This window comes from Sorex araneus, chromosome 2 (genome assembly GCF_027595985.1).
Source record: "Sorex araneus isolate mSorAra2 chromosome 2, mSorAra2.pri, whole genome shotgun sequence".
NCBI lineage: Eukaryota > Metazoa > Chordata > Mammalia > Eulipotyphla > Soricidae > Sorex > Sorex araneus.
In genome coordinates, this window is record NC_073303.1 from 42,662,770 (window position 1) to 42,676,649 (window position 13,880).

The 13,880-nt window shown below is 59.5% G+C and overlaps 1 protein-coding gene across 4 annotated transcripts in view; it reads left to right on the forward strand.

Moving 5' to 3' along the window:
* The first annotated feature begins 671 nt into the window (after positions 1–671).
* PHF2 (PHD finger protein 2) overlaps positions 672–13,880 on the forward strand; it is a 76,418-nt gene continuing 63,209 nt past the window's right edge. For all 4 annotated transcript variants that reach the window (XM_055126634.1, XM_055126636.1, XM_055126635.1 and 1 more), the window contains exon 1: positions 672–829. In XM_055126634.1, coding sequence (XP_054982609.1) covers positions 732–829 — 98 coding nt within the window. In that variant the 5' untranslated portion in view covers positions 672–731. The remainder of the gene's footprint in view (positions 830–13,880) is intronic.

Genomic DNA, 13,880 nt, shown 5'->3' on the forward strand with positions numbered 1-13,880 from the left:
GCACCCGGGGGGCCCCCCAGACCCTCCACCCACCGCCTCCCTGGAAGATCTCCCGCGCCCCTCCCCCACCTCTCAGAAGGGGGCCCTGACCCACCTGCTCCCCGGCCCACCTCCTTCCTCCGCCTGCAGTGCTCAGGGGTCTCCCGGCCACCTCCTCCCCGAGTGGGGGGTCCCCAGCCCACTCTACCCACCGGGTCCTTCCCGACCCATCTCCCACTCCCCCGCCCCACCGCCCCGATTCTTCCCCGGACGCACCGCCACCCCGGGGTCCCCTGGCGGGCGCCCCCGGGCCCCGCGACCCACCTTGGCCCGCGCTCGCGCGCCTTCCCCGCGGCCCCGGCCCGCCTTCCGCGGCGGGAGCGGCGGCCGGGCCGAGCCGGCGGGGCGGAGGCGGCGCCACCCGGGGCGCTGACGTAGAGGCCGCTCGGCGGCCGGGGGTCCCTTCGGTGGGGCCGCGGCTCCCGCCCGCCGCCCCCGCGCGTCCCTTCCCTTTTGTGTCCCGCGCGCGGCCCGGCCTCGCGCACACTCGCGCCCTCGCCCCGCGGGCCGGCGGGCGGCTCCCGGCGCGGCCGCTTTGTGTGGACGCGCCGGCCGGGTGCGCGCGGGGCGGTCGTGCGCCCCCGTCCCCGCGCCCGGCCCCGGCCCGGCCCCCGCGCGGCCCGGCCCGGCCCGGCCCGAGCGGCGCGAGCGGGCGGCGGCGCGGCGCGGCGGCGCGGCGGGCGCGGGCGAACATGGCGACGGTGCCCGTGTACTGCGTGTGCCGGCTGCCCTACGACGTGACCCGCTTCATGATCGAGTGCGACGCCTGCAAGGACTGGTTCCACGGCAGGTGAGCGCCGGGCCCCGCGCGGCCGCCCGCGCCGCCGCGGCCCCCCGCGCCCTTTTGTGCCCGCCGGGGGCCGCCGGGCCCCCCGGGCCGCCGCGCACAAAGCGGCCGGCGGGAGGCGGCGGTGCGGGGCGGCCGGGCCGTGACAGCCGCGCGCGCAGGCCGCCGCCGCCGAGGCCCAGGCCCCGCCGCCGCCCCCGCGAAGTTGCAGGAACTTTCCCCGCGCGGGCTCGGCCGGCCGGGCCCGAGGGTGGGGGCTGGGGGGACGGGGACGCGGGGCCCGGGCGGCGGCGGCGCCGCGCGCCACCCCCCCCCCCAGCCCCCGGCCCCGCCGCCCGGGCTCGGGGATCCCCCCGCGCGCCCGGGGGACGAGGGTGACAACAGGGTCTGCGCGCGCGGGGGGTCGCGGCTCGGCCGCCGCCGCCGAGGCCGGCGCGTCCCCCCCCACCCCTGACGCCCCCGCCCCGCGCCGGTCCACCCCGGGGCAGCCGGGTTCGGGGGACCCGCCGCTGTCCGCGGGGAGGCGGCGAAGGGGGTGCAGCCCGGCCCCTGTGTGGCCCTGCCTGGCCCTGCGCCGACTTCTCCGAAGCCGGGTCCCTGCCCCCCAGAAGTCGGTGCCGGAGCAGGAAGAGGAGCCGCTGCGGCGCCCCGACCGCTCCAACAGGTTCCCGTGGCTCCGGGCCTCGGGCCTCAGTCTCCCGCCGGCCGGGCGGGGACCTGCCGTGCGCGCGGGGTGTCCCTGAGCGCCCCAAGGGGCAGCGCCCCTGCTCCGGGCCGCGGATGGGCCGGTGGCCTCTGCCCTCGCCGTGCCGGGCTGGGGCGCCGGGAGGTACCGGGCCTCCGGCCATCAGTTCCAGGCCTGGACCGGGACCCCCGTGAGGTGGCCGCGGGTTTGGGACGCATGGGGCAGTGACACCCCCGGAGGCCCTCTGTCTCCCGCAGACCTTCCTACCTGGCACTATTCAACAGCCGGGCCTGGCCTGGGACTGCGGGGCCCTGCCCAGCACTCAGGGGTCAGTGCACCCACCAGTTGGCGCCTGCCCAAAGTTGATGGCGGGACCAGGCAAGTGCTGCCCCATGGATCCTTTGCAAGGCCTAGTTCCTGAGAAACGCTCACCCACCAAACCCGGGATCCCCCTCCACGCCCCCTCCCCTGCTCCCTGTCCAGGTAGGAAAGGGGGGGGGGGCAACCTCCTCCAAGCCACCTTGTGTTTATGGTGTGTGTGTGTGTATGTGTGTGTGTGTGTGTTGGTAGGACAGGCCTGGTGGTCCTGGGCTAGACTTTGGGATGGGGAAGCTAGCGTGAGGGGCAGGCCTGGGAATGGGGTGTCTGATGGGTTAACCCTGGCAGAGGCAGGTGACATCAGAGAGGGGCCCTGGAGGCCATGCGGGCTCCGTATTTCTTGTCTGGGGTCCTTGATTTGGTGCAAGAGGCAATCAGGCAGCTCAGCTTCATTTCCACCTGAGTGCAGTGACCTGGGCCCGTGGGTGAGTGTCCCCTATCCAGGGGGACATTGCCTGTTGCATTTCACTTTGGCAGTGAAGCCTGAGCCGGAATGCCGGCAAGTGCTGGATGGGTGCAGAGGGGCGTGGGTGGAGTAAGGTGGGAGACCTTTGTGGGGGAGACTGCCTGAGACCCTCCTAGACTGGGAAGCCCCCCAGGGCCTCCCTTGTCTCACAGGGACAGGCTAGACCTACTGGTCTCCAGATATTTCTGTGGGACCCGGGGTCTTCGCAGGTGGACCCCCACCTGTGCTAGGGGATACTTTGTGTTCAGTGGTTCAACTTGCTTAGTAAAGTTTGACTACTTTGTAACTTTTTACTTGCAGAGACTTTTATTCTTGCTGGAGAGTTACAAAAAGGCTTGTTTCCATATATGCCCCTCCCCTTCCGCCTCCCTCAGCTCCGGCCTGACTGTACGCAGAGGGAGACTGAGGCAGAAACCTGGGAGTGAGAGCCCTTCACCTGGCTATAGCAGGGGTCACCAACATGTTCGCAGGTCTCGCCAGGACTTCCTCCCCACTGGGTGCTGGCTTTGCAGGGACACTTCCCATCACCCGGAGCTGGAACACAGGGTGACCCGAGAAGGCCCCAGGCTCTTGCTGTGAGAAAGTTCTGCCCGCCTCCCACCTGCCTTCCTTCACCTCCCCTGCGCATCCATCCCATCTCGGGGGCATGGTCAGAGGGACTGGGAGGCGACACCAGTAGCTTTGCCAGGGCCGCCTGTGTGGTGTCTGGAGACAGATGCTGCTACGGGGACAGACCCTCCAGCACTGCTTTCCCTGCTGTGTGGACAGCGGCTCCCTGGACCGTGTCCCTCACCCCCACCCCCCAGGAAGCCAGGAGCTGTTTCCGCCCTGTCTTGACTATACTGTGTGGGCACCTTTTCGGACTGCCCGTCCCCGCCAGTCTGAATCAACTCTGGCTTGAAAGGGACATATGTGCGGTCTTGGGCCCCCTAAGCTGTCTTGTCTATTTGGGGTGGCGTGTAGCACCACGTGGGCTCTGGGGCCTTCCTGTCCTTCTTGGGGTACCGCAGAGCCCCTTGGGTCAAACACCTTGGCTGCGTCTCAGGCCTGTTTGCCCACTGCCTGTCTGTGGCCAGCCACAGCCCCGTCACTGTAAGGCGATGTAGGAATGAGTTAGCTAGAGCGTTAGGCTTCCTAAAGTGGCCTGTGCAGTTGGACACAGAGGCAGTGATGTGGTTTTGATTTACTTGGAGGGGAGCGGGGTTTGGACCATACCCAGCAGTTGCAGGTACTCCTGGGTCTGTGCTCAGGAAGTGCACCTGATGGTGATTGCGGGATCTCGCGGTGCCGGGGATCGAGCTTGGGTCAGCTGTGAGCAAGGCTGGCGTGCTGCCTGCTTATTCTCTCTCCAGCCCTGGGATTGATATTAAAGTCTAAGATGCTATGAGACTTGAAAACTGGGATTCACTCATTCCTCGGTGAGCAAATATTTACTAAGTGTGTTCTGGGAGCAGGGGATGGTGTTGAGGGCTGGGTGCTCCAGGTCCGCCAGGGAGTTTGGGATCAACATTGGTAGGGCAATGCTTACCCCTGAACGCTGTGCTCAGGGAGCACTCCTGGCAGTGCTTGGGGCACCGTGTGTAGTGTTGGGGGAACAAATCTGATTGGCTGTGTGCAAGGCCAGCACCTCGCACGCTACACCATCTCTCTAGCTCCAAAGAAGTTCTTTCTTCAATTTGTTGTTTTGGGGGTCATACCTAGCAGTGCTCAGGGGCTACTCCTGCCTCTGTGCTCAGGACTTGTTCCTGGCAGTGCTCAGAGAAACAGGCAGTGCTGGACTCAGCCAGGGTCTCCACATGTAAAGTACACGTCCAGCCTCATTAAATCTCCATCTCTGGCCCTTTGTCGGGGGTTCGTGTCTGCATAGCGAGCTCTGAAGTGGGGGGGAGCAGGCTGGCGCCTAGAGACTTTCCTGCACTCACACACACGCAGAGTGTGGGGGAGACAGTGGAGGCCGAGTGGGGTGGTGGCGGCAGCTGCGAGCGGGCACTGGGCACAGGCAGGGCTCGGCGGGGCGCTGAGCTTCTGTGGCAGGGACTCCCCGGATGCCTGGGTGTCCCATGTCCACCCGGCCTCCACTTGCCTCTTCCCCCATCCCTGTGCCCATCTCCCAGACTCAGTCTGATTTGGGGAGTGCCCAGCCCCCCACGCCCCGCCCCCCCACCCCACCCAGCTCATGCTCATTGGTCCCTGGGCTTCTCTGGCGACAGTGACAGTGACATGGAGAGGCGAAGGCGCACTTAGAGGCAGAGCAGGCCTGAGTTTGGGTGCTGCTGTGAGTGGTGGGTGCAGAAGTGACAGCAGTTCCCGAGCTCCAGGGGGCCTGGGGAGGGGAGGGGGGGCTTCAGCACCCCGTGTTCCTCCTGCCTTTTCAGGCAGGACGGCGCGGAGTGGGGTGCACTCTGGTGTTTGCTTGGTTTTTGCTTATTTGTTTGGGGCCTGGGGGACACCCGGCAGTGCTCAGGGCTCACTCCTGGCTCTGCACTCAGAGATTACTCCTGGAGGTGCTCAGGGGGCCATGATGGGGGTCAAACCCGGGTCAGCCACATGTAAGACAAGTGCAAGGCAAAGGCTGTACCTGCTGTACTGTCTGTCCAGCCCGCTGCCCCCTCCCCCTCCCCACGGGGATGTTTGTGGCTCGAGGTGTCCTTGGAGGGAGTCTTTGTTGTGCTGTAGAGGTTTTGGGACTGGAGCGCTGATGATCGTGACTCAGATGGTCTCAGATGGAACAGGGCTTGTGGACGTGGTGTGGACTCTACTCGCGCGCGCGCACACACACACACACACACACACGCATGCACACACACCGCCATGCACCACTCACTGTCGCCTCTCACAGCGAATGAGGAGAGCGCCGTTGGGGTCAGCCTGCCACACTCAGGCCTGCCCTAACTCTGGGTGTCTGTCTGCTCCTAAGAGCCAGCGACATCAGTGCTGCCACAGGGGCTAGCTCCTGCCTCTCCTTGATGGGCTCCCCAGCTCTCAGGTTGGGGGACTACCTGGTGAGGGGGCATCGCAGCTCCCAGCCACCAGGGCGCGGGGCAGAGACTGACCCCCTCAGGGCTCTGCACTCCAGGGTTCGAACAGATCCTGGCGTCATTATCACCATCAGTGCCCCGTGGCTGTGAGAATGCCATGTGGACAGGGGCCTGGTGGCAGGAAGGCCATGCTGGTGCCCGGTAGGGCAGGTGGCAGTGGTGCCTGTCTGCCTCCATGGCCTGTGGCCTGCAGCCTCCTTATCTGCCACTCTCCACGTGTGTCTCTGTCGCTTGCATCCTCCAGCGCCTTCCTGCATCGCTTCCCGGCTTATTTTGCGGGGGTGGGGGTTTAGGTTTCGGGCCACATGGGGTGGTGCTCAGGGGACCGGGCAAGGCCAGGACGGATCTCAGACTCCAGCCTGCGGAGCGAATGAGCTGACCCTGGCTGTGGTCCCCCGGCCTGTTCTCAGCTCTCTGACCAGGCGTGTGGAACTCCGGAGTGAAGCTCGGCCTGTGCTTAGGGTGTCGGACCTGACCACCTCCCCCCCCCCCCCCCGAGTGCTGGGCAGTGGGGGAGGCCCGGCCAGAGACTGGCCTTGACCCAAGAGCATGAGAACTGAAGGCCTTGGGATTTAGGAGGCCGCTGGAGAAATTAGCGGCTTAGCTTTAAAAAATTGGCCATGATATTCACATCCCACAAAACAGATCATTCTATTATTTTTTGTTTGTTTGTTTTTTGCTTTTTGGGTCACACCTGGCAATACACAGGGGTTATTTCTGGCTCACGCATTCAGGAATTACTCCTGGCGGTGCTCAGGGGACCATATGGGATGCTGGGAATCGAACCCGAGTCGGCTGCATGCAAGGCAAACGCCCTACCCGCTGTGCTATCACTCTAGACCCTATTATTTTGTTTTTGTCTTGGGGTCACACCCAGTGGTTTTCAGGGCTTACTCCTGACTCTGTGCTCAGAAATTACACCTAACAGTGCTCAGGGGACCCTATGGGACTCCAGGGATCGGACCCTGGTCAGCTCTAAGCAAGGCAAATGCCCCCCTCACGGTGTTATCTCACCAGCCCCCAAAATGACTCTTTTAAAGTGTATGATTCGTAGCAGTTCAGCCGCTCACAGTTGCTTCTCTGTGGCTCAGAAAGTCTCACGCCCGTTCAGCAACGCTGCCTCGCCCCTCCCTCCGGCCCTGGACCACCGTCCGCCCATTTTTGTTCCCGGTGAGTTTGTTCACGCCAGACATTTTAGAGAAACAGAATCATATGGTATCTAGGCGTTTGTGTCTGGCTTCTTTCACGTACCTGTTTTCCTATTTGGAGGGTGGCAGGGACGGGAAGCCACACATGGCAGTGCTCGGGGCTTGCTCCTGGCTCTGTGCTCAGGGCTCACTCACGGTGGTGCTTGAGGGAGCAATGGGTTGCCGGAGATCAGACCCCGGTCAGCTGCAGGCAAGGCAAGTGCCCACCTGCTGCCCCGCTGCCCTCGCTTGGCATGTGCTTTAGTCCACTCCTGTCTAGTCTGCTTGGCAGGTAGAACAACTTAACTGACTATGTTTTAGTACTTATTTTTGTTTTTCTTTTGGCCACACACCATGGTGCTCAGAGCTTACTCCTGGCCCTCTGCCTAGGGATCACTCCTGGTGGGGCCTGGGGTGGGGACAGGTGATTGGCTGTGTGAAAGGCAGTCACCCAGCTGAATTCCCCTTCCCTTCCCTTCCCTTCCCTTCCCTTCCCTTCCCTTCCCTTCCCTACCCTTTCTTTCCTCTTTTCCTTCTTTCTTTCTTTTCTTTCTTTCTTTTTGCGTCACACCCGGCGATGCACAGGGGTTACTCCTGGCTCATGCACTCAGGAATTACTCCTGGCGGTGCTCGGGGGACCATATGGGATATTGGGATTCAGGTCAGCTGCATGCACTATTGCTCCAGCACTTCTTTCTTTCTTTCTTTCTTTCTTTCTTTCTTTCTTTCTTTCTTTCTTTCTTTCTTTCTTTCTTTCTTTCTTTCTTTCTTTCTTTCTTTCTTTCTTTCTTTCTTTCTTTCCTCCTTCCTTTCTTTCTTTCTTTCTTTCTTTCTTTCTTTCTTTCTTTCTTTCTTTCTTTCTTTCTTTCTTTCTTTCTTTCTTTCTTTCTTTCTTTCTTTCTTTCTTTCTAACTTCACCGAAAATTTAATGGCTGAATAATATTCCATTCTGTGGCTGTCATGACTTGAATATCCATTCATCCACTGAGGACATATGGTTTTTCTTTTTCCTGTTTTGTTTTCGGGCCCCCTTCAGTAGTGCTCAGGGCTTACTACTGGCAGGGCTTTCTCCTGCGCTCAGGAATCACACCAGGGGGGTTCGGGGGACTCTACGGGATGCCGGGGATTGAACCTGGGTCGGACGCCTTGCCAACTGTACTATCTCAGATACTTGAGTTTTCTTCCCTACTTCTCCTATTGTCAATTATGTTGTTGCTATGTAACAGAACTAGACAAATATTTGTTTGAAGACCTGTTTTCAACTCTTTTGTAAATTGCCAGGTCCTGTGAGAATTCTGTAATTTACTTTCAGAGTAACCAACAAATTACTTTCCAGAATGTGGCACCATTTTACATTTCCCCACCAGTGTACAAGCTATAGGATTTCTCCTCATCCTCAACAATACTAACGATGTTCATTTCAAAGTGACTGCATCCTAGCTGGGCAAAGTGGCAACTCATGCATCTGACTCAATTTTCCCTGGTAACTCTAAGCTGTTTTTCCCGTGTCCGAGGCCAGGTGCATCTCTACTCCGGAGAAGTACCCCAAGTTGGAACACTTTGCCCATTTTAAAATTGGATTCCATGTCTTTATGGTTGAGTGATGAGATTCTCTCTGTACCGTCGGCACTAGACCTTATCAGAAACGCAACTTGCATATAAATACCTTCCTAGTCCATGGGTTGTGGCTCACATTGGCATTGCCTGTGAGCTGCTCCCAGCTCTGTGCTCAGCAGATTACGGGTACTAGCGATTGACCCCAGGCCTCTTTCCCGCAGAGCCTGTCCTCACTCCATCCGGCTCTCCCCCTGGCTCCACGTGAGCTGTCATTTCACTGTGCTGATTTCCATAAGTACACACACATTTAATTTGACAAGGTTGAGTGTGTCGCCTTTGAAAATTTTTATTATTTCGGTTCAGGGGTCCTAGGGTACTAGTCCTGCTCCATGCTCGGGGGCCCATGCCATGCCAGGGATGAGCCCAGGCCACCCGCGGCGCAGCCTGCACGCTTCCTCCTGAGGCAGTGTTTGACCTGTTGCTTGTGCCTTGGTGTCATTCCTATCAATCTGTTGCCAGCCCAAGGTCATGAATATTTATCCCTTTGACTTTTAAGAGTTTTATCCTTTGGGCTCTTACAGTTCGTTTTGGATTTGTTTTGGCTAATTTATGCAGTAGCTATGTGGTAGGGATCAGCTTCGTTGGTTTGCAGATGAAGTCCCGGTGTGGTTGCTGAAAGACTGTTCTCTCCCCACTGGAAACCTTCGTGGCCCTGCTGAAGATGCCTTCAGCCTGTGCCTGCGGATTAGCCTGAGCTCTCTATTTCAGTTCTGGTCTCCGAGTCTGTCTGCCTGTACCACAGGATTTTTGTGATTGTTTTGTAGTTGTTTTTGAGGTCAGAAAGTGTGAAACTTCAGGGCTGGAGCAATATAGCACAGCGGGTAGGGCGTTTGCCTTGTACACGGCCAACCCGGATTCAATTCCCAGTATCCCATATGGTCCCCTGAGCACCACCAGGAGTAATTCCTGAGTGTACAGCCAGGAGTAACCCCTGTGCATCGCTGGGTGTGACCCCAAAAGAAAAATAGAAAGTGTGAGACTTCAAATTTCATTTTCTAAAATATATTGTTTCATGGCTGGAGTGATAGGACAGAAGGTAGGGTGTTTGCTTTGCATGTAGCTGACCCGGGTTCAATCCCCAGCATTGCCCTGAGCACCACCAGGAGTAATTCCTGAGTGCAGAGCCAAGTGTAACCCCTGAGCATTGTCTGTTGTGACCCAAGAAGCCAAAATAAATAAATAAATAATAAAATGATTTGTAGGAGAGGGCCAGCTCCTCAGAGCATGGACCTGGATGTGATTACTTGTACCCCCAAAATATTATTTCAACTTTTGGGGGTTCCCTGTAATCCTGTGTGAATTTGGGGATTGACGTCTTCATTTCTGCAAAAAGTGTTGTTGGAGGGCCAGAGAGAAAGAACAGTGAGTAAGATGCTTGCCTCGCACACACCCGACCTGAGTTTGATCCCTGACACCTTGCATGGTCCCATCAGGAGAGATCCCTGAGCCCAGAGCCAGAGGTAAACCCCGTGCACCTCTGACTGTGGCTCAAAATACAAAACAGAACAACAAAAGAAAGAAAGAAAGAAAGAAAGAAAGAAAGAAAGAAAGAAAGAAAGAAAGAAAGAAAGAAAGAAAGAAAGAAAGAAAGAAAGAAGGAGAGAAAGAAAGAAAGAATAGCTGCTTTTGGAGTTTTGGCAGGGTTTGGTGGTCTGTGGGTCCCTGGGTGGGATCTTCACAGAGTTGTGTCCTCTGGCGCTGCAGGGATAGATGTGCGGTGCTTCCGAGGGCTGCATCCCGCTGCAGTTCCAGCCCTGCACCACACGGGCACCCAGACACTGCCAGGTGTGGTCCTGGTGGTCCCCAGCTTCACAGGGCCCGGGCAGCTCCACATCCTCAGGCTCCTGTTCTGAGCCACTGGCCCAGGTGACCGAGAACCGCCAGGAGTGGCCCCACGGTCCCCAGAGCTTCCGCAGGAGGCCTCACCCCTTCATCCGTGACATCTTCAGGCCCAGCATGGGGGTTTCTCCATTTATGATGGTGCAGGGGAGTGTGTGTGTGTGTGTGTGTGTGTGTGTGTGTGTGTGTGTGTGTGTGTGTGATACTTGGCATTTGTAGTTCTCTGTGTCCATTATTTCAGTTTACAGTTATTCCTGTATTTATCCTCTTTTGGAAGCTGTTATCAATGGGATCATTTTCTTAATTTCTTTTTTGCATTATTCATTGCTGGTGCTTTACTGTTTAAAAAAATACCCTTTTTTTGGGGGGGTTACTCTTGGTGTTATGTTTAGGGATGTCTCTGGGAGGTGCTCAGGGGACCGTGTAGTTGGGGATCAAATTCTGGGACTCCCACAAAGCAAAGACTATACCCCTGCCCTCTGGGCTCTCTCCTTGGCCCATTGTATTACTACTACTACTACTACTACTACTACTACTATTATTATTATTATTATTATTATTATTATTATTATTATTATTATTTTGTCCCATTATAAGTTTTGAAGAAGAATTTGGCCCTCTCGGAGCCAGCGTGTGTGGGGCGCCCAGGACTCTGCTCTCAGGCCTGTGGGGGGCGGGGGGTGGGGTGCATCCTTGGCCGCCCCCCAGCACTGCACGCCCGGGCGGGGTGCAGCTTCCCTTTCATGTGCCAGGTGCCGGCTGTTTGTGCACACATGTGTGCAGGGACCCCTGCCTCCTGGTGAGGCTCTCACGGGTCTTCCTCTCCTCCCCTCCCCCAGAGCGGGGCGGGGGCGAGGCTGGCTCCCTGCCAGATGGGCTCTGCCAGGGCCTGAGGGGCAGCGTCTGGGGTGTGGGCAGCGTGCCCTGGGCTGAGTGGGCCCACGGGTCGCCCCGCTGGTGGCAGGCCATGAGTCTCGGGCTGCAGTGGGCCGTGTCCCCGACACTCACGGTCTCTGCCTGGGTCCCCTGAGCACTGTCTCTGACTCCGTGTGGGGGGCGGGAGTCTCTGTCCGTGGGATGGAAGTATCCTGGGGCCACCTCCCCACGTCCTGCCTGGGGCCACCAGCCTCCTGCCCCCACTCCCCCTTCGGACCCTTCCCTGCTTCTGTGTGGGAGCCCAGCACTGCACTTTGCCCCCAGTTTCCCCAACCCTTAAAGCCCCTGGAGGGGGGGGGGGGGGCGTGGGGCAGTGCAGCTCAGTGGGAAGCGTGCCCCGGGCCAGGAGGGCGCCCCAAAGGGCCTGTCTCACTGCTCTCCCTAGACAGAGTTGGGGTTCAGGGGCCTGGAACTCGGGTGTCATGTGACACAGAGTGTCCTAGAAAGATCCAGAAACTAGCCAGCGTCCATCTGCCTCCAGAGGAACCAGCCAGCATGGGCGTGGGGAGGGGGGGCTGTGGGTCCCCATGGGGCTCCGCAGACCCTGATGGCCCCATGAAGCTCCTGTGCACCCTGCTGACCCTACAGGCCCCGGGAAGCCCGTAGGGGCCCGCAGACCCTGCGGAGTGGTGTGTTCGGAACTCAGGGCGGGCTGCAGGGGTGCGCTCCGGAGGTGTCGAGCAGCCGTGTCCCCCAGTGAGGGGTGTCTCTGCAGGGCCAGGGCACCAGGGCCACGCCCAGGGTGGTCAGTCAGGGGGCCCTAGGGACACACGAGAGACCCTCCTGGCAAGGGCCCACACGGAGGGTGGTGAGGGTGGCACAAGCCAAGGACACGTTTCGCAGCCTCCGGCCACCTTCATTTCCCCCCTGTGGGCCCTGAGCTCCTGCTATGTGTCCCCACCTCGTGCACTTTTCATGTGGGACCCCCCCTTGGAATATCCTGGCATCCATGAGGGCCTCTGTCCCCAGCTGAGAAATGCAGGGGCCCAGTCACAGCCCTCTCCCTCCCAGGGTCCACTACAGAACAGGCCCATGCCCACGGGCCCCTGCTGGCCTGCGGGTCCCTCTCCCTGGCGGGAGGGCTGGGGCAGTCCTGCCTGCAGCTGGGTGGTTTGAAGGGGAGCCTCGACCAGACCCCGCAGTGCTGCCCCGGACCCCGCCCCCTGGCTCTGTCCCCAGCTCTGGTCCCCTGGGCCCTTCCCTTGGCCCGGGAGCCTTACGCCAGGTGTGTCGCGGTGGGGGCCAGAACACGCACACATTTGGGTTCAAGTGAAAAGCAGACCTTCGTGACAGTTGGAACTTGACCCCAGCAGCCTTGGCTGGGATGTGACGTTTGGGGGGCGGGATGGGGGAAGGGTGCGTCTCAGTCTCGTCTCAGTCTCGGTGGGTGCTGGGGACACCTGGGCAGAGTCCCCTGCCTGGGGCCAGCTGTGCACTGCTGGGCAGGAAGAGAACCCCCAGACTCTGCCTGCGAATCCAGTGGCTGGCCACCCCCTCCTGCCAGTGGGCACTTCCTGGTGAGGACAGGAAGCGACTAAACTGCAAAATGACTCACCTTTATTGAGCGGAAAATGGCCTTTTCATATGTTTATTTACTGCAGTCGGGGACAGCTATGCATTCACTGAGCATATCCAGTCAGATGAAATGCAAAGAGGTTTAATGTGTTTGATTTTTTTTTCTTTTGGTGCCTGAACTGGAAGCCAGGGCCTCATGCAAACAGTGCTCTGACACTAAGCCATCCTTGGATCTGCACGGCTTTTGTTTCTTCCTTGCTTGGTTTTTCTTCTTTTAAAAACAGGGTAGGAAAGAATTTGCAGTGAAAGTTTCCCTTCTCGCTAGAACAAACTCACTCTCGCTGTTCGGGACACAGACAGAGATTTCTGTAGCTCGGGTCCCGCTCGCAGCCCCTCCCCTGGCTTCTGGTGTCCGAGTGTGACTTTGGGTGACTCCCACACACAGCTCCAGAGCGTCCCCGAGTAGCCGGGACGGCTGCGGGCACTGCGGCCCCCACACTCCGGGGAACCCATTTTCTGGATGTTCTGACCTGTGAGATGCGCGTGGAGGCAGCGGAGGGCTGGCAGCACCCGGGTGCAGCTAGGACAGCTGAACAGGCCCTGTCCGGGCTGAGAGTCGGGCTGACTCGTGAGCCGAAGGCTTGTCAGGCTTCCTACTCTGCTGGGCTTCACGGGTCCCGGCTGCCGAGGGTGGGAGCAGCACGTCAGGCCTGAGCAGTGTGGAGAGGGGCCTTCGGCAGAGGGTCCCGGCTCAGCCAGCTCCCTGCGGTGCCCGGCGGCCCCAGTCTTCGGGGCTCACTGCCGGGGAGGGGGGGTGTGTTCCTGGGCTGTCCCCCTCCGAGTCTTCCGTGGAGTCTCCCCCGTGGGCTGGTGTGGACGGTTTCACAGGCAGGAAGTGTGTCATGCCCCCGCGGCTCTGGTTTCCTGAGGCCTGTGGCTCGTGCTCTGGTCCCGGGAGCCCCCTGGGCTTCCTGGAGGAGGCCTGCTCACAGTAGCTTCTCCGGCTTCTCTGTCCGGCAGACACGCGTGAGCTGTGGGGTGTATGTGTGTGTCCTGTTCTCGGAGTCCTGCGTGCTCCCTGCTCTCAGGAACTCTGAGTGCTCCCTGCTCTTGAGTCCTGAGTGCTCCCCACTCTTGGGAACCATGAGTGCTCCCTGCTTTTTTTTTTTTTGGCTTTTTGGCTCACACCCGGCGATGCACAGGGATTACTCCTGGCTGTACACTCAGGAATTACTCCTGGCAGTGCTCGGGGGACCATATGGGATGCTGGGAATCGAACCCAGGTCAGCTGCGTGCAAGGTAAACGCCCTACCCGCTGTGCTATTGCTCCAGCCCCCTCCCTGCTCTTGAGTTCTATGTCCCCACTCTCGGGAGCCCTGAGTGCTCCATGCTC